Genomic DNA, 23,596 nt, shown 5'->3' with positions numbered 1-23,596 from the left:
GTTAAGGGTTTATGAAGTTGGGACTTTGGAAAACTCCCTAATGTAATCCAAACAACTATTCCCTTAAGGACATATGAACATATTTAAATGGAGGTGCAGAAACCTGATCCCACTGAAGGCAATGACCAATGGGAAAAGAAATAAGCCACACATATAACTTATTCTGATCTACTTAATATATGTGAGGTTTTTAAAAAACAACAACAAAAGAGCATAACAAAACAGGAGGGCTGTCCTCAAGTGAAGTCCATGGGAGCTGCTTCCATGTATTGATGGCAGAACTGCACATTTAAACAAACAGCTATGGCAGGGGAAGATAAGAAAATTGATTAGAGAAAAAAGAAAGGTAATTTGGGTGACCTACTTTACAGTATTTCTTAAACAATAGGGCCAATTTGATAACAACTCTGTGTCTGGAACTCCCATGAATCTCACTTGCAATAAGAATATCCAAACTATTTGTGTCTGTAAAATTAGTATGGATCTAGCATAAAACAGGAGATTGGATAAAATTTCTGGCCCTTCTGCTTCTGGTCCTGTCTGAAAATAGCACAAGAAAATTAGTTCTACAGTGTTTTGGCACATCTTTTTTCCATGTCTTTATATTTTTCTGTGCTAAATAAATAATGATTGGAAGTGAAAAAAAGAAAGAAAGAAAGAAAAGAAAAGAAAAAGTATCTGTACATTACCAAACCTTAGAAAGACCCAAAATAATTTGCATCCCCAAAATAAGTTATGACTGGGCACAAGAGTTTTAATTTATCTGGATCCATTTTGCCCACTCATAATTGGAGCAATAGCAGCAGAGAGAAAAAAGCAGCTAAAAATAAAACCAATTTCATGTGCCCTTTGATGTTTTTTCTTTAAGCTAAGGAGATAGAATTGCAGCCTTATGGTTGAATTTCCTGTTTTTGCTTATTTGTCTGAAGTTAGAAAATGATGCCATGTAAATAAGTAGTTTTTGTACTTTATAAAATAACTGATCTAATAGAACTGACAATGATTTATACCTACCAATCTGAGTTAGCCACCTGGCTATGCAGCCATATACTTCATCCAGGATGATGATCACCACCAGATTAATAATAACTGCAGTTGCAGTGACTGTTACTCTAACACTAGACCGGCCAGAGGGAGTTGAGCTGAGGGCTAAGGCTGCTGCAGTGGAGATTCTGTATATAATGACTCCAAACACGATAGCAAATGTCAGTCCAACCTGGGAATAAAAGGTGGCATTATCTGTTATAAAACACCAGACTGTCATTCATCAGCAAGCAGACTGAACTCTGAAATGCCTCCCATGTACTCCCTGGGCCTGATCCCAATCCCACTGATATCATTGAAAGGACTCTTATTGACTTCAATTGGCTCTGGCACAGATCCTCTGTTCCTAGCACTTTGATCATAACAGTAATTTTATATAATGGTGTTAGCACTTAATAAAAAGAAAGCTAAATGCAAATGCTAGAGGTATAGTTTATATTAATATTAATGCACTTCACTTTTAATTGATGCTCATAACATAATGGATATGTGGTAAGTGGCTTTTTATAAAGGAAAATCCAGGAATGAATTTGGCCTGTAGATATGAAGAGGAGAATATTTCTGAGAGTGATATGGCTTAACTTTTCTTTGTGTCTAAACTTCTGAACGTCCTTCTGAGACCTCCAATTTTGTGAGAGTTCAAAGATTAAACTAAAAGTAATGGTGCTGCAGATCAACTACATATTATTACAAGAGTATAATAAAACCCAGAAAAATATAGCTGACTCCTGAAAGATTTGGGAAAAAAGCCCTGCTTAAATGGAAGAGTATATTAAGAACATGATCCTGTAAGATACTGAGCACTTTTCTGAGAAGCTCCCACTGAAATCAAAGGATGCACTCAGAACCTCTCAGGATTGGGCCTTAAGAGGACTTCAGGAACATATTTCTGTCCTCTGATCCCAAATGGTGCAGGCCCACCCGTTCGGAATAAAGAATTAAAACACTGAACTATGGGCTATTCTACATGTAGGCCTAGATCATTGTTCCCAGACTCAAACATCTCCATGAGTTCTTTGTTTTACCTCCAATGCAGAAGTGGGGGGTCAGCTACCTGTGTAGCACCTCTGCCCCCTCGGAGGCCATTCTATCGGTCTACACATTGGAATAGGGGGCAGCAACTGGATAGGCCAAGTGTAGACTAGGGCCTAGGACAATTTTGTCCTTCCTCATCTTCACAGACATTCCCAGGAAGAGGTAATACAGCCTACGGCCTATATTATCTTTTCCATTGAGAGTCTCTTTTCTCTTGCTCATACACACACACACTAAGGCAGAGGACAGATAAGGCCAGAGGGAATCCCTGATAATGAGGCTGTACTGGAGCTGTGCTGCTAAGGAGCTGAGAGGCTGGTAGCCACCAGGATCAGAACTGGCATGGAAGCACATGGTCTCCATTTGAATGCCCTTGGCCTTCCTTAGAGTATCCAGAATTGGAGACCCCAGGGCTTATTCCATGGAGACAATTTCATGAAACAATTAGTTAAGAACTCTGGAGTGGGGATCCCCAGCCACCTGTCCTGCAGTTATTACCATGAGAAGGGACAATCTGAGTCATAATAACTACAGCAATTTTCTGCCCATCTTCTGAATTACAGACCCTGTGTTACATGTAACTGGTGAACTTCGATTGCTCTGACTCAGATGTAAGAGAAGACACACTCAGTTTGGAACCTGTAATCCAAAAGAACCCATGACTGACAAACTCTCCAAAGCAGACTGCCTGTGGTAAATTACCATCCCTTTCAAAGCAGTGCATGGGAAGTGTACAGTTTTATAGAGAAATATATCTTTTGTTTCCCAGTTCTCATTAAGGACACTATGAAAGAAAGACATACAAGCAAAACAAAAGTCAAGTACCACCTGAGCAAAGTGATTTTCAAATGATTTAAACTTTAAAGTGATCAAATAGTTTTTTCTCCTAGATAAAGATGTGTCCATTGTAAAAGGTGGATTTCACAATGACTCACTAAGGTGAATCTTAAATATTTGCCAGGAAATACTTACCATGAAGATAATGCCAACAAAATTGGTAAAATATGCTGGAAAACGATCTTTCCATGTCAGTTTCTCTTTATCAGTCTAAAATATGAAAAAAAAAATCCACCCTGTAATTTAATACAGCATCTAAAAAGATCCCTTCTATTTGTTCTTGTAACAAAAACACCAAGGCACAGGAAAACAATCAAACACGCAACCAGTTAGAAGGTGGAAGGACACATGTTTAAAGCTACAATTTTATACAGGTAAACTTCTTACAGCACATTTAGCTTCAATTTGGTGCTAAGTCCTGCATTGTATAAATGAGTCTGAACAGCTTTTTTGAGAAACACACTTAAGTAAACTATTACACTGTGAAATTAGATTTCTCCTAGTGTAAATATTTTATTTTCCTTTCCCAGAAAAGATTTAAACTTTTTTTGTTAGAATATGTTTTCAATAAAGCACCATTAGGACTGTCCCTGCAAGCCTTACTCACATGAGGAATACTTAATCCTATAGGTTATCCCATTGCAATATAGATTGCTCACATGGGGAAGGCTGTTCAGGATTGGGCCCTTAGTGCAATGTTGCCAGGGTTGATTTTCCTTTGCTATGGATCTAATCCTGTGAACACCTAACTATGAGTAACTTTTACACACATGAATAATATTGATGCCAGCGAGACTACCCATGAGATAAGTTACTCACATGCAAAATCTCTGCAGGATCACACTTACTATATTTGATCACTCTATTAATTTTGATCACACAATCTATCTGGGAATGACAATCTCATTTAGAAAGTCATCTCTGATCTGATTTCATTTGTAAAGTTTGCAGCATGAGAGTGATTTCTTAAGAGCGGAAAGAAAATGTCAAAGGAAAGTAACATTAAAGAAGATGACACTACATTGTACTGAACAACAATATCTCATTCAAAGTTACATGCATGTTGTCTAATAGAACAGCAGGCAACTCTGTCAAACATGTGGCACATGCTTCATTACAAAAATGCAACATCCATTCAATATGGTAACCCAAAGATTAGCCATGCAGTGCCATCCCCACTACACGTAAACACAGTGTCTTTCTGGGTGCCGAAGAGAGGAGAAAATAACAACTGAACGTGAATATTAAACAACGGTTCAACAACCAAAACAATCAATTTGTGTCTTCCATAATTACTCATAGTTTGAGTTTCTCCATAAATTTGAATGAAATGTACCAATTTCACCCCAGCCATGACTGTCTTAACTCTCTGTCTCCATTTGTTTGCTGTCTCTTCTGGCAAATGTCGACGCTTCTGATGGCAATCAAAGGGAAAAAAAAGGACCATGCGATACAACGTTACAAAGCACTGACTAACAATGCCAAATTAATCCACACTCTCTCTGCTGAGTAAGTACACAGTGCAATTTAGCAACAAGTACTTCATTAGTTTGCTCAATGATTTGTGTTCCAGCTTCAGGTTTATTAAAAAAAAATAAAAATAAAACCAAAAAACCAACAACCAACTATCTGGAAGAAATCCCACTTTTAAAGGTGACCTGCAAAGAATTTACAAAATATCAGGCCCTTTTCTTCTTCTTTATGATGCATAAAGAAAGTCTGAAAGACTTCTCTTCTGAAAGGTTTTTTTTCATTTTGAGGTTTGGTCTGAGAAATATCAGGAATTTCAGGTCTGTTTTTTCCTGGTTTGACTGGCTTCCAAGAAGTCTCAGAAGGGATGTTTACTGCAAGCTTTAATACATTGGCACTTTAGGCTGAAATTTACAGGAGTGAGACCTGTATTTCTAAAGTATTAAAAGTAGAAAGCCCCCCACTTTTGCTGGGGAAATAAAAACAACATATTCAGATCTTCTTTCTTCATCACAAAAAAGCTTCTTTTTTTTTAAAGTAATGCTGCATGTAAGATATTCCACACTGAAATTAAAACCCTTTCATATTAAAGAGGTTAAGCTTGAACATTTTCTGCTATAGTCTAACTAAAATGTATTCGAACCAGCTGATGCCATTGTTTAAGAATGGCCAAACTATACCTAAATGCCAGCATGTAAGAAAACAAAACAGACAAAATGAAAATAATTCCATCACTAAGTAGATAGGTGTCCATCACTAAGTAATCTAATTGTCATATGATAACTGGCTATAATAATAGCCTGCATTTACAGAATACTTTCTATCTTGAAGGATCCCAATGTGTCTTACAATCCAAATGTCTGCTATGCTGTACAAGCTACTCACAGGTATCACTTCATCCACCACTGAAATGCAGCCACCTCTGGGGTGACACATAGCAACTGTTTAACCACAACACAACAAAAGAAGTTGGGACCAGAAGTGAAGGATACCTTATTCAGCTGAGATGGCAGGGGGATTATATTTAGAAATGTGGAAGGTTATTGCCCAAGCTGGAATCCAGCCAGGATATTGGGGTTAGTATTATTATTAATTATTTTAGTAACTATTTTATTAAATGCCATGGGATTTTTAAAAGCCACAAACATCTCAAGACCTAAGCGCAGAAAGCCAGATTCCAATCCAGTGGCTGAACATTTGTCTTTTAGAGGCATTTTTAAATTTGTGAACAGTCCATTCCAATAGATACATACACCATAAAGAAGGAGAAAGCAAATCTTAATTTCCCAATGGAAAAGTAGGGAGGAAAATCCATCAGAGACGCTTACTGAGTTTTCCTCTTCCAGATACCTCTCCTGTGGGAAAATCTGCAGTAGGATATGAATCAGCATTCAGATTTTGCTCAGTTCTTATTCAGCCAAACTTTGATTGGAATAAGTAAAGGACCTCAAGGTTTGACCCAAACAATTAGCATGTTGTTATGATGATGGATGCTAGGAAGGCATGAGAATCTCTCCTGAGAAGTTCTAGTTACTTATAATACTGCAAGATACCAGGTTAAGTTATAGATTTCTCAAACTTTATCCATAGCCTAATAAGAATTCAAATGATAGGTGAAGAATTCTATTAAAATATATCTTATACCCAAACATTGAAGTCATTTCTAGAGTTGTACAAGCTTTATATATATGAAATGTATGTACTACTGCAAATGTAATTAATGGTTAAAGAAATGTTTGAAAGCTTACATGTGATATACAACAGTGTCTTTATGTTTATTTTTGTTTCCAAAATCTTGGTCAAGTCATCTGTAAATGGATTTGTTCACCAAAGAAGTTTACGTGGTTAAAGAAATAAATATTTTTACCATACCTTTTTATGTATGTATTCTTTCCTCAGTGATTTTTCTAATACTTTAGCTTCATATTCTGCTCTTGGATGAGCCTGTGAAATAAGTCACATTTAATAGTAAAGAAATTATATCGATTTCCTAGTTCATCTATATATGAACAAATGAGAAGTCCAGTTCCTACTAGTTTCCAGTTTCTCATACTGAATTCTAATTTACTATACATATCACTAACGTAATGTTGATAGCATATTGTAGCTAAAATCTTTTAAGTACTATATCGTTCTAAATTCTGTTCCTTGGAATAAATGTTTAGGAAACAGAAAAAAGCTCTACAGAATATATCAAGTGTAACCCTGTGCAGATCAAGCTTGGGTCATTGTGATTTACAGTGCAGCTTGCAGAGACTACAGATCACAACATTTGATGTTCCATCTTGATATGAGACATTGCCATTTGGATCAAGATGAAACATTGCATTCTACAAACTATAATCTCTATGAACCATGCTTCATGAAGGGTAGCTGTTATCTGCTATAATTTAGGCAAAATATGTGCAGCTCTTGGGGTACTGGCAAGTTGCCAATGAGGCCCTCAGGTGGGCCAAGTTTGGATACCAAATTTATTCATACCTACAGCAACATCCCTAGAAAGGTACATCTTTGCAAGGCAACAGACACTGCATATTAAACTAGCCACATACAATGAAAAGAGGAGATATAGGAAAATAACCCGAAATAGAAGGAACAAAACAGCTGAAGGATTCCAAAAATACCCACAAGAATGCACTGGATGGAAAAATAGAATGGATTTGAAAAAAAAAAAAGACCAACCACTGGAAAAAAGGAAAGAAAGCTGTAGTGGGAGCTTTAAGGAAATTAGATGCTGGAAAAAAGAAGTGGGTGAAATCAAAAAGATACCTTTCACTGATAGACAGGTAATAAAAAAGGTAGAGCAATTAAAAAAATTCCAAACCTTGACTGCCTCCTTCAGGAAACCAGAAAAGAAAGAAAAAAACAAAACAAAAAACAAACAAAAAAGATGATTACTGCACTGTTGCAAATTGCACTGAATTTATTTTTTTTAAATCACATGCAACAACATGATAGAGTGGATGGATAGACACAACCAGGAAAAACCAGTCTGCTCTTGTGTTCATATTGAAGAGATACTAACATTACTGCATCAAAGAGTTTACTGAATAAATGTACCCTACAGAAGATTAAATATTTTAGTATTTTAGGATGCCATCTAAGATCCTGATTCAGCAAGCATTTAAGCATCTGCTTAAGTCCCATTGAAGTCAGTGGGAAGTTAGGAGCGTAAGTGTGCTGCTAAACGAGGGGAGCTAGCGGGGAGCATATTAAGTGGAGAGTAAAATATACTTTATTAACAGCTGCTGTCTCTGGTCAGACATTGTTTTTACTGCAGAGAACTCTGAACACACCCACGAAGGGGTTAGCTGTTGGAAAGATACAGTTAATCCTTTCCACTTTCATGTATGCTAACAATTAGATACCAAAAATAAAAGGATAGTCGTCTTACAATAGCTAGGAAAAAAAGCATCCTCCTATTGTCATCCAATAAAATTGCAGGTCCCAATCCTGCAGCATGCATTGGCACAGGATATGCCTGCACGGAGAACTTACCAGGACTGGGACCTTAGAAACCAAACTTTCTTCTGAGAAGTCAATTAAAAATAAAAAAGCTTTTGTAGAATAATTATATCAGGCCCATCAGATAGCATGACACACTGTTTAATAAAAGGTGTCCTACAATACACTCCCATATAACTGAATAATATTTTTTGTGAATATAATCACTATGTCTAGATTGCACAGGCAGTCATATTTTTAATAAAAGAAGTACAGGCATAAATCCCAAGAAATGAACTTTACAAAGATATTGGGCCCAGTCCAGCTCTCATGGAAGTTAGTGGAACAGCTGCACCTGAGTGATGGCTTTGAATGGTTTTTTGGGCTGAATAAAGCCCAAAATATTTATCACTCAGAACTCCCATTGCCTTCAATTCCAATTTGCAATCCAAATATTGTTTCTAAAAAACCCAAAACACCTGAGATGGAATAAATCTAAACTGTCCTCCTTATCTTCTATGGGTTTTTTGTGTATGCCAAAGATGCTCAAATGAATTGTGCGGCTAGGGTCTCATCCAAAACGTATTGAAGCCACTGATAACCTACAACTGCCTCCAACGGACTTTGGATCAAGGGCTTTGAAATGTAGATCCTCAAAATGACTCTTTTCCTTTTATTCCATAAATATTTTAATATTCAGCACTCTTTTGCATATATTATATATTTAGTACTCTTTTGCTTGGATATTCCTATCTCTAACCACTCCCAAACATGTCTTTTGGCACACACGGCAAAGACAATTTCCAAATTTGTGTCCTAGTGTTTTTACACAATGCTCCATACCAATGTACCTGCAGTATTTTCCACAAAATTTTCCTGATTAAAATGTGATCCTGCACCATTAATGTTTATGGGAGCTTTTCCCATTGGCTTGAATGGAGCAACTATGCCATTTTCAGAAACTAGTTCTTCATGCTGGCTTTACAATGGTGTAAACTTTATCAACTTTGACAGAGCCATTCCTGACTTATAGCAGAGTAGCTAAGAGGTGAGTAAGTCTCTCTGCTTTTAATATCCTTTCTTGAGTCAGGGAATTATGTATGAGCAATATATTCCGTGCCTGCATTACTAGGTATGACCTAACATAATTTTTTTAAAAACAGTGTGTGTGTGTGTGTGTGTGTGTGTGAGGGGTGTTGTTGTAGATATACAATTATGCTTCCATGGTAACAAGATGTGCTAGCAATACACCCATAATAAAAAAACTCAGAAATAGTTCACATACAGGATTTTCCTTTGCACCAAGGAATTACTGCAAAAATCTTGCAGTATTCCATGAAGCAAAGTCTTAACAGTTTAGAGTAAGGCACCATTTACAGTGTAACTATTGAAGTTAAAATGTAACAAAACAAAACCAGGAAATGGAGTCAAACCAAACCAACTTAAATACTAACCTCCTCCTCTTCAAACCCAGTCAGATCCCACCTATAGTTGAGACGCATCTGTTTTCTCTTCCAGTGTTCCATAAAAGTGGCAGCTAGAAATTAAAAAAAAGTTTGTTAGAGCATAGTTATTTGGACCATTTATAAGGTCTTCAAAATCAAATTGGCCTGGGTTAGAATTTGTCTAAAGTATCTGCTTAGGTGTGTTGGGTCAAATTTATTCTCAGTTACCCTGGTGTAAATCCAGAGGATCTCCACTGAGAACAACTGAGAGCAGAATTGGCCTGATATCTACAAGATGTTAATAAGTAAAACTATTATGCATAAGGGCCTGGTTTTGCATATCTGGTACATCCAAAACTTCCATTAGGTTTGGACAGAAGGTGGCTAGTTATTAGGGCAGTTTAATTTCAGGAGCTGTTTTTAAAAATAATTTATAATTAAATTGTAAATGGAAATTTATGTTAGTGAGAATTCTGAGTTCTCCAGTAGGAGTACTTGGTAAATACTAAGGGCCAAACTCTGGGAGCCAACTTTTAACTATGGGAGCCAAAAGAAATGCTCATATACCCACAAAACCTTTGTTTGTTCCTGGTAGCGGATAGTTAAGTGCACGATTAAGGCTGGAATTTTCAAAGGTACCTCAGGGAGTTAGGTGTTCAAATCAAATTTAACTAATATTTTGTGTCTCTGTAATGATATTAGCAGGTGTCATTTGTATATGGCTGCCTAGCAAGCTGAACAGTATTAGTTTTGTCCATACATAACAGTTGCAGATCTCTAACTATACTGGTATAGTTAAAGTGGTATGACCCCCTTTCCCCCCAGCTCATCCCCAAGTGTGGACACAGTTATATTGGTATAAAGGTACTTATAAGTTATTCCCATTAGGGAAGTAAAATAAAGGAGAATGAGCCCTGGTCTACACTAAGACTTTAGGTCGAATTTAGCAGCATTAAATCGATGTAAACCTGCACCCATCCACACGATGAAGCCCTTTTTTTCAACTTAAAGGGCTCTTAAAATCGATTTCCTTACTTCACCCCTGACAAGTGGATCAGCGCTTAAATTGGCCTTGCAGGGTCGAATTTGGGGTACTGTGGACAGAATTCGACAGTATTGGCCTCCGGGAGCTACCCCAGAGTGCTCCATTGTGACCACTCTGGACAGCACTCTCAACTCAGATGCACTGGCCAGGTAGACAGGAAAAGAACCGTGAACTTTTGAATCTCATTTCCTGTTTGGCCAGTGTGGCAAGCTGCAGGTGACCATGCAGGGCTCATCAGCAGAGGTGACCATGATGGAGTCCCAGAATTGCAAAAGAGCTCCAGCATGGACTGAATGGGAGGTACGGGATCTGATCGCTGTATGGGGAGAGGAATCCGTGCTATCAGAACTCCATTCCAGTTTTCGAAATGCCAAAACCTTTGTCAAAATCTCCCAGGGCATGAAGGACAGAGGCCATAACAGGGACCCGAAGCAGTGCCGCGTGAAACTTAAGGAGCTGAGGCAAGCCTACCAGAAAACCAGAGAGGCGAATGGCCGCTCCGGGTCAGAGCCCCAAACATGCTGCTTCTATGATGAGCTGCATGCCATTTTAGGGGGTTCAGCCACCACTACCCCAGCAGTGTTGTTTGACTCCTTCAATGGAGATGGAGGCAACACGGAAGCAGGTTTTGGGGACGAAGAAGATGATGATGATGATGAGATTGTAGATAGCTCACAGCAAGCAAGCGGAGAAACCGGTTTTCCCGACAGCCAGGAACTGTTTCTCACCCTGGACCTGGAGCCAGTACCCCCTGAACCCACCCAAGGCTGCCTCCTGGACCCGGCAGGCAGAGAAGGGACCTCTGGTGAGTGTACCTTTTAAAATACTATACATGGTTTAAAAGCAAGCATGTGAAAGGATTAATTTGCCCTGGCATTCACAGCTCTCCTGGAGGTACTCCCAAAGCCTTTGCAAAAGGTTTCTGGGGAGGGCAGCCTTATTGCGTCCTCCATGGTAGGACACTTTACCACTCCAGGCCAGTAACACGTACTCGGGAATCACTGTACAACAAAGCATTGCCGTGTATGTTTGCTGGCGTTCAAACAACATCCGTTCTTTATCTCTCTGTGTTATCCTCAGGAGAGTGAGAGATCATTCATGGTCACCTGGTTGAAATAGGGTGCTTTTCTTCAGGGGACACTCAGAGGTGCCTGTTCCTGCTGGGCTGTTTGCCTGTGGCTGAACAGAAATGTTCCCCGCTGTTAGCCACGGGGAGGGGGGAAGGGTTGAGGGGGTAGCCACGCGGTGGGAGGGAGGCAAAATGCGACCTTGTAACGAAAGCACATGTGCTATGTATGTAATGTTAACAGCAAGGTTTACCCTGAAAGAGCGTAGCCACTGTTTTATAAAATGTGTCTTTTTAAATACCGCTGTCCCTTTTTTTTTCTCCACCAGCTGCATGTGTTTCAATGATCACAGGATCTTCTCCTTCCCAGAGGCTAGTGAAGATTAGAAAGAAAAAAAAAACGCACTCGTGATGAAATGTTCTCTGAGCTCATGCTGTCCTCCCACACTGACAGAGCACAGATGAATGCGTGGAGGCAAATAATGTCAGAGTGCAGGAAAGCACAAAAGGACCGGGAAGAGAGGTGGAGGGCTGAAGAGAGTAAGTGGCGGGCTGAAGAGAGGGCTGAAGCTCAAATGTGGCAGCAGCATGATGAGAGGAGGCAGGATTCAATGCTGAGGCTGCTGGAGGATCAAACCAGTATGCTCCAGTGTATGGCTGAACTGCAGCAAAGGCAGCTGGAGCACAGACCGCCGCTACAGTCCCTGTGTAACCAACCGCCCTCCGCTCCAAGTTCCATACCCTCCTCACCCAGATGCCCAAAAACGTGGTGGGGGGGCCTCCGGCCAACCAGCCACTCCACCACAGAGGATTGCCCAGAAAACAGAAGGCTGGCATTCAATAAATTTTAAAGTTGTAAATTTTAAAGTGCTATGTGGCATTTTCCTTCCCTCCTCCACCACCCCTCCTGGGCTACCTTGGTAGTCATCCCCCTATTTGTGTGATGAATGAATAAAGAATGCACGAATGTGAAGCAACAATGACTTTATTGCCTCTGCAAGCAGTGATCGAAGGGAGGAGGGGAAGGTGGTTAGCTTACAGGAAAGTAGAGTGAACCAAGGGGCGGGGGGTTTCATCAAGGAGAAACAAACAGAACTTTCACACCGTAGCCTGTCCAGTCATGAAACTGGTTTTCAAAGCTTCTCTGATGCGTACCGCTCCCTCCTGTGCTCTTCTAACCGCCCTGGTGTCCGGCTGCGCGTAACCAGCAGCCAGGCGATTTGCCTCAACCTCCCACCCCGCCATAAACGTCTCCTCCTTACTCTCACAGATATTGTGGAGCGCACAGCAAGCAGTAATAACAGTGGGAATATTGGTTTCGCTGAGGTCTAAGTGAGTCAGTAAACTGCGCCAGCGCGCCTTTAAACGTCCAAATGCACATTCTACCACCATTCTGCACTTGCTCAGCCTGTAGTTGAACAGCTCCTGACTACTGTCCAGGCTGCCTGTATACAGCTTCATGAGCCATGGCATTAAGGGGTAGGCTGGGTCCCCAAGGATAACTATAGGCATTTCAACATCCCCAACAATTATTTTCTGGTCTGGGAATAAAGTTCCTCCCTGCAGCTTTTGAAACAGAGCAAAGTTCCTGAAGATGCGAGCGTCATGTACCTTTCCCGGCCATCCCACGTTGATGTTGGTGAAACATCCCTTGTGATCCACCAGAGCTTGTAGCACTATTGAAAAGTACCCCTTGTGGTTTATGTACTTGCCGGATTGGTGCTCTGGTGCCAAGATAGGGATATGGGTTCCGTCTATGACCCCACACAGTTAGGGAATCCCATTGCAGCAAAGCCATCCACTATGACCTGCACATTTCCCAGACTCACTACCCTTGATATCAGCAGATCTTTGATTGCGTGGGCTACTTGCATCACAGCAGCCCCCACAGTAGATTTGCCTACTCCAAATTGATTCCCAACTGACCGGTAGCTGTCTGGCGTTGCAAGCTTCCACAGGGCTATCGCCACTCACTTCTCAACTGTGAGGGCTGCTCTCATCTTGGTATTCATGTGCTTCAGGGCAGGGGAAAGCAAGTCACAAAGTTCCATGGAAGTGCCCTTCTGCATGCAAAAGTTTCGCAGCCACTGGGAATCGTCCCAGACCTGCAACACTAAGCGGTCCCACCAGTCTGTGCTTGTTTCCCGAGCCCAGAATCGGCATTCCACAGCATGAACCTGCCCCATTAGCACCATGATGCATGCATTGGCAGGGCCCATGCTTTGAGAAAAATCTGTGTCCATGTCCTGATCACTCACATGACCGGACTGACGTCGCCTCCTCGCCCGGTATCGCTCCGCCAGGTTCTGGTGCTGCATATACTGCTGGATAACGCGTGTGGTGTTTAATGTGCTCCTAATTGCCAAAGTGAGCTGAGCGGCCTCCATGCTTGCCTTGGTATGGCATCCGCACAGAAAAAAGGCGCGGAACGATTGTCTGCCGTTGCTCTGACGGAGGGAGGGGCGACTGACAACATGGCTTACAGGGTTGGCTTACAGGGAATTAAAATCAACAAAGTGGGTGGCTCTACATCAATGAGTATTTCAGGCAGGACTTCACGGAGGGTTCCAATAAGAAATGGTGCACCTAAGTAGTTGTTCTTATTGGAACAAGCAGGTTGGTCTGGCCTCCGATTGATACATGGCTAGATTTACCTCGCTGCACCTTCTCTGTGAGTGACTGCAGTGTGACCTAGAGGAATGAGTCCCCTAGATGGGGGAGGGGGTGAAGCAAATGAGTACAAAACAAATCTGTTCTATTTCTTGTTTTGATCCACTCCATCTATCTTTTACATCTTTGGTTGGCAGCAGACAGTGCAGAAGGACTGCAAGGCATCCACATCTCATGGCTGCTCGGCAGAAGATGGTACAGTAGGACTGCTAGCAATCCGTATTGCCTGCCTGCTCACCATAAGATGGTTCAATAGGACTGACTGCAGGACTAAAGAGAATGACCTGGTCAAGTCCCTTCTAATGTAGTCCCTGCACCCATGTCTGCCCAGGTGCTCCTGGCCGACGTGGCCAGGAGCACCTCGGACATGACGATGACGGCTTCCAGTCCTACTGCACAGTCTGCTGCCACAAGGCAAGGGGTTGCTGCTGCTGTGTAGCAATGCAGTACCATGTCTGCCAGCACCCAGGAGACATACGGTGACGGTTACCTGAGCGGGCTCCATGCTTGCCGTAGTATGGCAACTGAACAGGTAACTCAAGAAAAAAGGCGCGAAACAATTGTTCTGCTGCTGCTTTCACGGAGGGAGGGAGGGAACGGGGGCCCGACAATATGTACCCAGAACCACCCGCGACAATGTTTTAGCCCCATCAGGCATTGGGATCTCAACCCAGAATTCCAATGGGCAGCGGAGACTGCGGGAACTGTGGGATAGCTACCCACAGTGCAACACTCCGGAAGTCGACTCTAGCCTCGGTACTGTGGAAGCACTCCGCCGAGTTAAAGCACTTAATGCACTTAGAGCATTTTCTGTGGGGACACACACACTCGAATATATAAAACCGATTTCTAAAAAAACGACTTCTATAAATTCGACCTAATTTCGTAGTGTAGACATACCCTAAGCTATACTGTATAAGACACCTTTATACTGATGTAAATATGTCCATACTAGAGGTTTTACTAGTATAACTGTTTCAATAAATGATCATACACGTAACCAAAATAGTTATACAAAAACTGCATGTAGACCAAACCTGATAAGTGTTGCAAATAGGGAGCTTTTTAATGGCCATTGTAAGGGGATCCACAGTGCAGCAGTCATTTTGTTTTTAACAAGCTAGACCCAGGAAAAAGGAGCAATATGAAAACAACTCTTGAGTTGTAGCAAATAACCCTGTTCTTTATCAGTGTACGTGCCTTTGAGGTGGAGGAAGTTCTCAGAGGACATACATTTTAATGCTGGGAACAAACCAGCACAGTTCAGTAAATAAGTAATTATGAAAGAAGCAAGTCCATTGAGAAAGGCTAACCGCACAAGAATTCTTCTGCAGTGAATACTAACAGATGTGCTCAACAAGATGTACCCATGATATTCAGTAAAACCTTGGAGGCAGAGAGGGGAGAGAGAGAAAGACTAATATAGATAAAAGGGTGACTGGAATCAGGCTATGCTTTTAGCATTCATCAGTCCTCCAAGTGAAATTCTCACGTACAAAGCCTACAGCTGAACCCCTTTATAACTCTTGTGCTTCCTGTAAACTGGTAACATCATAATTATATCTTAAAACAGTCTATGATATAATCCGTGAATCCCTGCCCCTTCTCTGTGTCCCTGGGAGCTCTTACACTGTGGTCTGTAGTTTCCATGTACAGTGAGAAAATGAAAGACACATTGTGTCATGCTGCTACCAGAAATCATTTTACAGCATCAACTTAGAAAAATGTAAAATTAAATATTACATCTGAAACATAGCCATCTGTTAACTCATATGAGAAGCACCAACTGAGTGCGGCAGGTTCAAAGAAATAGCAAAGAAAGAATGTCTTTCTGCCAAACACACATGCATTTTCACATTTCATCTGTGCTCATAAACACAAACTGAGCTCAAAGGTTCTGGTAGATTGCTTTCTAGATCATTATTTGAGCTGGATTTTGAGGGATTCTGGATGAGGTTTCAAACCACACAAATTCAGGCCTTATTTTTAGGGGACAGAAAATCAATGTCAGACTGCTCATTTAAGAGATGGGGGATCCGCAGCTCCCAGGTATTGCAGGTGACAGGGGGTCCCTGCAGCTCTGAGCCACAGCGGAGGGGCTCTCAGCAGCCACAGGTTGGGGGGGACCCGGAGCTCTCACCAGCTGGCCCCAGAGCTCCGAGACGCCGTGGGCAGCGGGGACCCCCGCAGCTCCTAGTTGTCATGGGCAGCAGGGGAACCCCAGATCTCTGAGTCGCTGCAGGTGATGGAGGGCCCCTTACAACTTGCAACAGCCACAGGTGGTGGGGGGCCACCTGGAGCTCGAGCCACTGTAGGCACCCATGCAGCTCTGAGCTGCTGCAGGTGGTGGGGAAATCCGGAACTGTCAGCCACCATGGGCGGCAGGGGGACCTTCCTGCTCTCCTCCCACAGTAGGGCTTGGGCTCAGCCCCATTTTGTCACAGTTAGTTTTAGTAAAAGTCAGGGACAGGTCATGGGCTTCCGCGAATTTTTGTTTATTGCCCGTGACCTGTCCCTGACTTTTACTAAAAATAACTGTGACAAAATCTTCACCTTTCTGATACCTAAGGAATGAACTCTTGTCTCCATAGCAATACAGCTGTGTGTTGGAGGTGGTGTGAGAAAGACCAGTAAGTCACAGAAACATAAGGGTATGGTATGGGAAAAACCCTGTCTTTGGGAAGCTTGTTATTGGCTTGTAGCAACAGTAGCAGATGTGGAATAACTGTGTGGGTGCCAGGCAGGTTGGCCATGTGAGAGAGGAAGGATGATCTTGTAGTTAAGGCCCTATTCTGAGACTCAGGTTATCGCAGTTCCGTTCCCAGCCCTTCCAGAGATTTCCTGTGTGATTTTGTGGAAGTCACTTAGGTCCACATCCACAAAGGGTCTCAGGCACCCAGATAATCACAGGAACAACACCACAGTCCACAAGACCTGAGTTAGGTGCCTAGGCTTCCTGTACAATGAATGGGGAGACATAGGTGCCCAGGAATGCAATCCACAAAAGCCAGTAACCTAGGCCAGGAGCCAATGGGATAGTTGATATGTCCTGAGGCCCACCCCTTGAAGGGAGGTGCCTATCTCAGCTTGTGATACATGAACTGGGGGAAGATAAGGGTTCCTCTGCCAAATTTGTCTTCAGGGCCTGATCCAGTAGGTGTGGTCAGAGGCTGCACAACTCCATACAAAACAGCTGGGGGGTGAGAGACAGCTCCCTTGTAACACTGAGTCCAGTGATGAGGGTACTCACGTGGGGTGTGGGAGACCCCACGTTCAAGTCCACTCCCCTCTGCCTGATGAGGAGAACGGATCTGTCACCTCACCACTGAGTGCTCTTACCACTAAGATACACAGTGATTCTCCCTTTTCCTCCAGCCCAATTAATATTAATTATTCAATTATGTATTGAAAGTGGAACAACTTCTACAGGAGAATGAAGGAGTCCCACATCAGAGTATCCCATAGTCCAGTGGTTGGGGCTCTAAGAGAAGTGGCAGATTCCTGGTCAAATCCCTTTTCCCCCTCAGGCAGAGTGGGGACTTGAACCCTTGGTTTCCCACTTCCTAGGCAAGTACCCTCACCACTGGGCTAAAGCATATAAGAAACTTTCCCTCCCCCACCCTTGTTTTGTGTGGAGTTATGTGGCAGCCTCTGAGCACACTGACGGGATCAGGCCCAGCACACAAGTTAGGTGAATGAATGCCTATCTTCCCCGGGTGTGGATTGCTCTGGGGCTTAGGGTAAGAGATAAACATCTGGGTAACTAGAGTAGGGTTGCCAATTTTGGTTGGACGTATTCCTGGAGGTTTCATCACAAAGGACATAATCTTGAATGAAAGATTACTCTTTGATTCCTGGAGACTCCAGGACAATCCTGGATGGCTGGGAACCCTAGCCTAGAGGGAGGCAGCAGGGTGCAAGCCCAGAGGCAGAAACATAGGTGTAGAGTGCACGCCGCAGCAGTGCACTTGAACCGATACAGCTGTGCCGCTGCAGCGCATGTGGTGAAGACGCGTTATGTCGACGGGCATACAAAGAGCTCTCCCGTCAGCATAAAAACCTGACCCCAGCGAGCGGCGCTAGCTATGTTCGTGGGAGAATTTCTCCCGCCGACATAGTGCTGTGCACATGAAAACGTATGTCGGTATAACTTATGTCACGCAGGGGGGTGGAACAGTTATACCCCTGAGCGACATAAGTTTTGCTGACAAAGGCAGCAGTGTTGACATAGCCTTACTCTAAAATACGTAGGAGTTTTGTGGATCATGGTGGGGTCTAAAAATGACACAGAGGTGCCGACGTACCTTTATGTATCCAGGCCTAAGGCCTCTCTTTGAGGTACTTAAGCATGTAAGTAGTACTATTAAAGTTAATGGAAAAATTCAAGCGTTTAAGTTAGGCATATGCTTAAATACTTTTTTAAAAGAAGGGCCTTGATTGCCTTATATCTCAGTTCTTCATTGTAAAATAAGGGCAATACTTCTCTGCCCCAAAGAATAAATTCATAAATGTCTGTGAGGCTTTCAAATGCTCTGGTGATGGAGGATATGCAAGTATCCAAATACACAAGCAGTTGTAGGGGAGGTGTTTTGCTGACACCCCCCCAAGTTGTTCGTTTACTCTGACTTTGCACAATGATAGAGATTGCCCCTTCAGTCACCAAAAATGGGTGGAGGGGACCAATATACTCGGCTAAGAAATGGAATCCAGGCAACCGTCCATGTCATGATACATTTGAGTAGGCTGCAGACCAATTGGAGTACCTGTCAATGCACACACAGAGAGAGAGAGAGAGAGAGAGAGAGAGAGAGAGAGAGAGAGTGCAAGTAGATATTTGATTACCCATTTGACAGAATCAGACTATTTAAAGTCTCTGACATGGGTTGGCATGCTGCTCTGGGTTATATCACATTTCTCAATATATGTAACATGACAAGATGCTGTTCAAGATAAAAGATCACTGACCACCACAGATTCTGCACCTCTCCTTCAGATTTCCTGCTGATTATCTTATTATGCCTGTTTGCTGTGTGCATTTTAACCCAACTCTCGACAGGATTATATGATAGGTACCCACCCCTCTTCCAACCTTACATTGAACAGAATATTCAGTCATAGCAGATGGTATTGCACCTTCTATAAATTTTGGCCACGAAAACAAAGTTATTACTTTATTTTGAAGGATACACTAACATCTTAAATCACTGCTAATAAAAAAAATGGTTCCCTATATACCTCAGTAAATGGAAACTAGGGTTGTATTTCCAGAACTATATGAGATACAGTGTCAAAAACGGAGCTCACTACTCATACATAAAAGCCCGCATAGGCAAAGATCTCCTTGTGCTGCTTTTAGTGACGTACTGGGTGACGTTGTGGCTATTCAATGTGGTGGATGGCAGGAATGAATCCACCCCCACCGAAGCGGAAGCAGGCTATTAGGCTGAAATGCAGACTGTGGGCTGGAATGGCAGCTAGCCTTTGTCTGTGCTCCCTGGTGCAGGGTTCCTATGTATTAGGTTTGTACACAAGTGGCTCCAGACCATCTATCTCTGTCTCTCCTAATGGAAACCCCCTGACTTGCAGAGGATGTGGTTAGTCACCTAACTGGTATTCCCCCTCATGCAGGGCCAGTGTGACAGTTCCATAGCCATGAGGGCCTTATATGAAACCTCCCACAGCAAGTGAATGTCACCCACAAAGATTAGTAATGCTAGAAATTGGAGTTCTCTCTGTTCACCCAACCAGCTAAAAGGAAACTATTGCTTTGTGCTTCCCACCAGTGGCAATGATCTTGACTAACTGAGTTCTCTATCCTAAAGGAATAAGTCCTTGTGTTACTTCAGCACTGAATCTCTCTTCAACAGAAATCTCCTGTGTTGGGGTTTTCTGATACCATCTAGGCTACTGTCCACACTAGGGAATCTAGCTGAGACAATAGTAATAATGTTTAGCACTTACACAACGCTTCTAACCACTTTACAAACTTTATCTAATTCATTCTCACAACACTTCCCTGGGACAGGTAATATTAACAACTCAATTTTACAAGTGGAAACTGAAGCAGAGAAACTTGCTCAAGAGCTCAGGAGGAGTCAGCATTCGAAAAATAATTAGAACGCAGCAGCTTCAGGTTCATGATCCTCTGTGCAGACCACTAGTCCAGGCCTGTTCCCTGATAAACTTAATTGCACTTATGAGCACAGCAAAATTCAGTCATGTTTTGTTCTGAGACACGAACGGCCATTACGCTCCTCTTTTCCCTCTCTGCCCCACGTACTCTATACATCTCTTCAGCAATGTTCTAATTTGGAAGCTGGCTCTGTAACTAGATTTTGTTGGCAAGCTATGCAATCCCCTTAATGAAATCTAGACATGCCATGCAGCAGTTTTATGACATATGCCTAACAATTTCATTTTATATTCGTCTGAGCAACCTCCTGAATTTTAACCTTCAGTCCAGCATATAAATTTAGGGACGACAGTTTCATTGGAAAAAAGCAGGGAGGGGGCTGGGTGACGAGGAACTTGACATAATTAACTGCCTGAGCATAAAAATACTGGTTTAGCTTTTGTTTGTTTGTTTGTTTCCCTCCTGTATTTAAGAGAATTAAAAACCCCACGTCAAAGCCATAAATTTCGTACCCCACAGAGCCATGAAGACAGAGAAGAAGACAGTTGCTGGGTTGTCGAACAGGTGACTCGCTCGAGCAGTGGCGCAGGCAGAGCTCATTTTCCAGTAGCTGCACGTTTTGTCACATAGAGGGCACATGGTGATGTTGTTTCTCTCATCACACATCTCCATACTGCCAGGAAAGCGACAAGTAAATGCAAAGAGTAAGGTTAATACATTTCATCTGCCATGCACAGGTCATTTCTTCTGATAAGGCATTTGTCCTCTGCATATGTTCCCAGTCACTGAATGCACATTCAACCTGCTGGGCTGCCAAATGCTCCCTTCAAATTTCTTCTAATTTCTCAACCTCTTCTTAGTATTGTTACTTATTTAGTATTATGGTCAGTCCTAGAAGCCCCAAATGACATCAGGGTCCCACTATAGTCCTGATCCAATTCCCATTCAGGTCAACAGAAGTCTCTCCATTGACATCAAGAGGAAATGAATCAGGCCCTATGCTATTCACTGTATAAACACAAAGTGAGAGAGAGCCTGTTCTGAAGTGCTTACAGTGTAAATAAAGGCAGACAAAGGATAGGAGAAAAATAAGTATTAACCCCATTTGATACATGGGGAACTGAGGCAGAGAGAGTGAGAGAGTGTGTCTGTGGGAGACCTGGAAATTGAACTCCGATCTCCAGTGCTTTAATCACAAAACTGTTCTTCCTCTCTACTGTCCTCAAGACAACCCCCTCACTTAGCTCTGTCTCTGGAACTACACTATCGGGAATATGTGACCTCAGATCAAGGCAACACTGTTAGAAGGGACTCATTAAATGAAATTGATCCAATGTTTTTTGCTTTGACCTGCACTCCATTTAATGGGGAAAAGAGACTATCTGGCAGTCCGGTCTAAAGTTTGCTGTGCGGCATGAGAAAGAGTGTCTTGGAATTGTTGGAATTAGGCCACTACTACAGTCATGAATCTTAGCACTACATGTTTTAAGGTGCCTCAATTGAAATGCTAATTTTGCATCTACAATCAATTGCAGGTGCAATCAGTAGCATGCGAAAGTGACAGAGTTTCGGGGCTAGATTCTCTAGTCCTGCTGTGCTAAGCAAGGCATAGGACTGGTGAGGTGATAGGCAAAACTGATTTCAACCTGTGCCAGTGCCCAGCATAAAGTACAGCAGGAAGGGGATTGCTCTACTTTAAGCAAGACTGCCTATGATTCCCAGCAACTACTCTAGCATCTGGGGCAGGAAGATGAGCTCACTACATCGTCTACACAGAAATCCCCCCTATTCTAGAGGCTGGTAAGGGGATATTGGAGGAGCTTCTATGCTGTTTGCTAAGCTTGTCAACAGTTGGAGTGATGCAAAGCAACCCTATCGGACCAGAAAATCTGCCCTAGACATCCAACTACATGATTTGTGGACACAGATATCGTTGTTCCTGATTGATATCTAAATTTCTATCATTTGCACATGAAACAGATTATGGAAGCAAAACTGGAAATGCAAAATTAGAAGCCTTTTTTGAAAATGTATAATAAATAACTAAATAGTACAATTAAAAAACACCCGGCACCTGGATTTTACTAATTTGACCAGATTACGTAGTTTAGACATATGTATTCTTGAGTTGTCTTTGTTGTTCATAGTAGATGCTTTCCACTACTTTATAACAGACATGCCATCTGTGTTCTGGTTACACAATTTTTTTATGTTCTTTTAAGATTAATTTATATAATGATCTGATCTACAATTATGAAAAGGACAGAAAAGTCGCTGTCAACAAGTGAGCTAAAATAAATTATTTTTAGCACATACCTCATCAACAGGCCACACGATTATTTTGTCACATCTCTGGAGATTTAGGTGTATATAAACTCAAAACTTAAGCAAGTGCTGATTCATCATAAGCTTAACTGTGACCTTCTATTTTGTCAACATGCTATCTGTTTTTTTACCCACAGCTGTTTTCCAGATTCTACTTTCTGAGAACATGTATTTTGTTCTGTACATATTTTATCTTTCTGCTGTGGAGAACAAACTCTTAGATGAATACTGTGAATACTTATATATTGTCATGCACACCTATGGCACTGTATTAATAAATAATAATAACTCACTATTAGATATTAAGGTGATAGAATACTGATAACATAACATTTTTGCCCAGTATTGGATAGTGTGGACTCAGTCCTGAAACCTGCTTCAAACCCTTTGAGAGCTCCAGCATTAAAAGGGAACAGAAAGAGATCAAATGTTCCCTCCTAGAGATTCCCCTGGTGTGGAAGAGTACCCATCACATGTAAAATGCTCAAATGGATGAGGCGTGCAGGAGGTGTGGCCAAAGCTGACTGTGTTCTGGCATTTGCAGGCTGGCAGATAGACACTTGGGACCCATTGCCAGACAGCATACATATATTAATGCAGTCCATCAGACAGAGTCTGGTGTAGAGCTGGTTCCAGGAATGGGGAGTTGTAACTAGCTTCCTGGTGTGCCAAACTCTAGGCCTTAATGACACTACACTTTCACAGATATGTAGCATTTTATTTTGGGTTTTTAGTTGCTTCAACCAAGTACCAGAAGGAAAAACTGTTGTTCAATACAAAATTATGTAATTATCTTAATTTATTTTACATATCCTATAGCACTGATATTTCCACTATACCTGAAAAACTAAAACAAACATCCAGAAAACTAATCTTTTCTCATCTCCAATGGCCTGATTGATGTGAACTATTTCTGATCAGGCATATGGAAATTTTATGATGCAGCAGTTCTAAATTATAATTGTTCCAGAACCAGGCTGCCTAGATTCTTAAACTGCTGGCAGGGACATTCAATTTTACGATTAATTGTATCTTTACTCCAACAGATAAGAAAATTTACTGATGTTAAAACTTTGCCAAAT

At 41.9% G+C, this 23,596-nt stretch overlaps 1 protein-coding gene across 6 annotated transcripts in view; it reads right to left on the bottom strand.

Annotated features, from left to right (window-relative positions):
* The window catches only part of ANO1 (anoctamin 1), a 116,499-nt gene that overhangs the window by 16,378 nt on the left and 76,525 nt on the right, over positions 1-23,596 (bottom strand). For 2 of the 6 annotated variants that reach the window (XM_077820152.1, XM_077820153.1), the window contains 7 exons: positions 20,702-20,862; positions 9,285-9,367; positions 7,211-7,222; positions 6,259-6,330; positions 4,253-4,330; positions 3,052-3,126; positions 1,015-1,216 (listed from right to left, as the gene is read on the bottom strand). In XM_077820152.1, the coding sequence (XP_077676278.1) occupies positions 1,015-1,216; positions 3,052-3,126; positions 4,253-4,330; positions 6,259-6,330; positions 7,211-7,222; positions 9,285-9,367; positions 20,702-20,862 (683 nt within the window). The remainder of the gene's footprint in view (positions 1-1,014; positions 1,217-3,051; positions 3,127-4,252; positions 4,331-6,258; positions 6,331-7,210; positions 7,223-9,284; positions 9,368-20,701; positions 20,863-23,596) is intronic. The other 4 variants (XM_077820155.1, XM_077820158.1, XM_077820154.1 and 1 more) reach the window with 3 other exon arrangements.

The sequence above is a fragment of the Eretmochelys imbricata genome, chromosome 6, assembly GCF_965152235.1.
Source record: "Eretmochelys imbricata isolate rEreImb1 chromosome 6, rEreImb1.hap1, whole genome shotgun sequence".
Classification (NCBI taxonomy): Eukaryota; Metazoa; Chordata; order Testudines; family Cheloniidae; genus Eretmochelys; species Eretmochelys imbricata.
The sequence above is the reverse complement of the archived record's forward strand: the minus strand, read 5'-3'. Positions and strand labels throughout refer to the sequence as shown.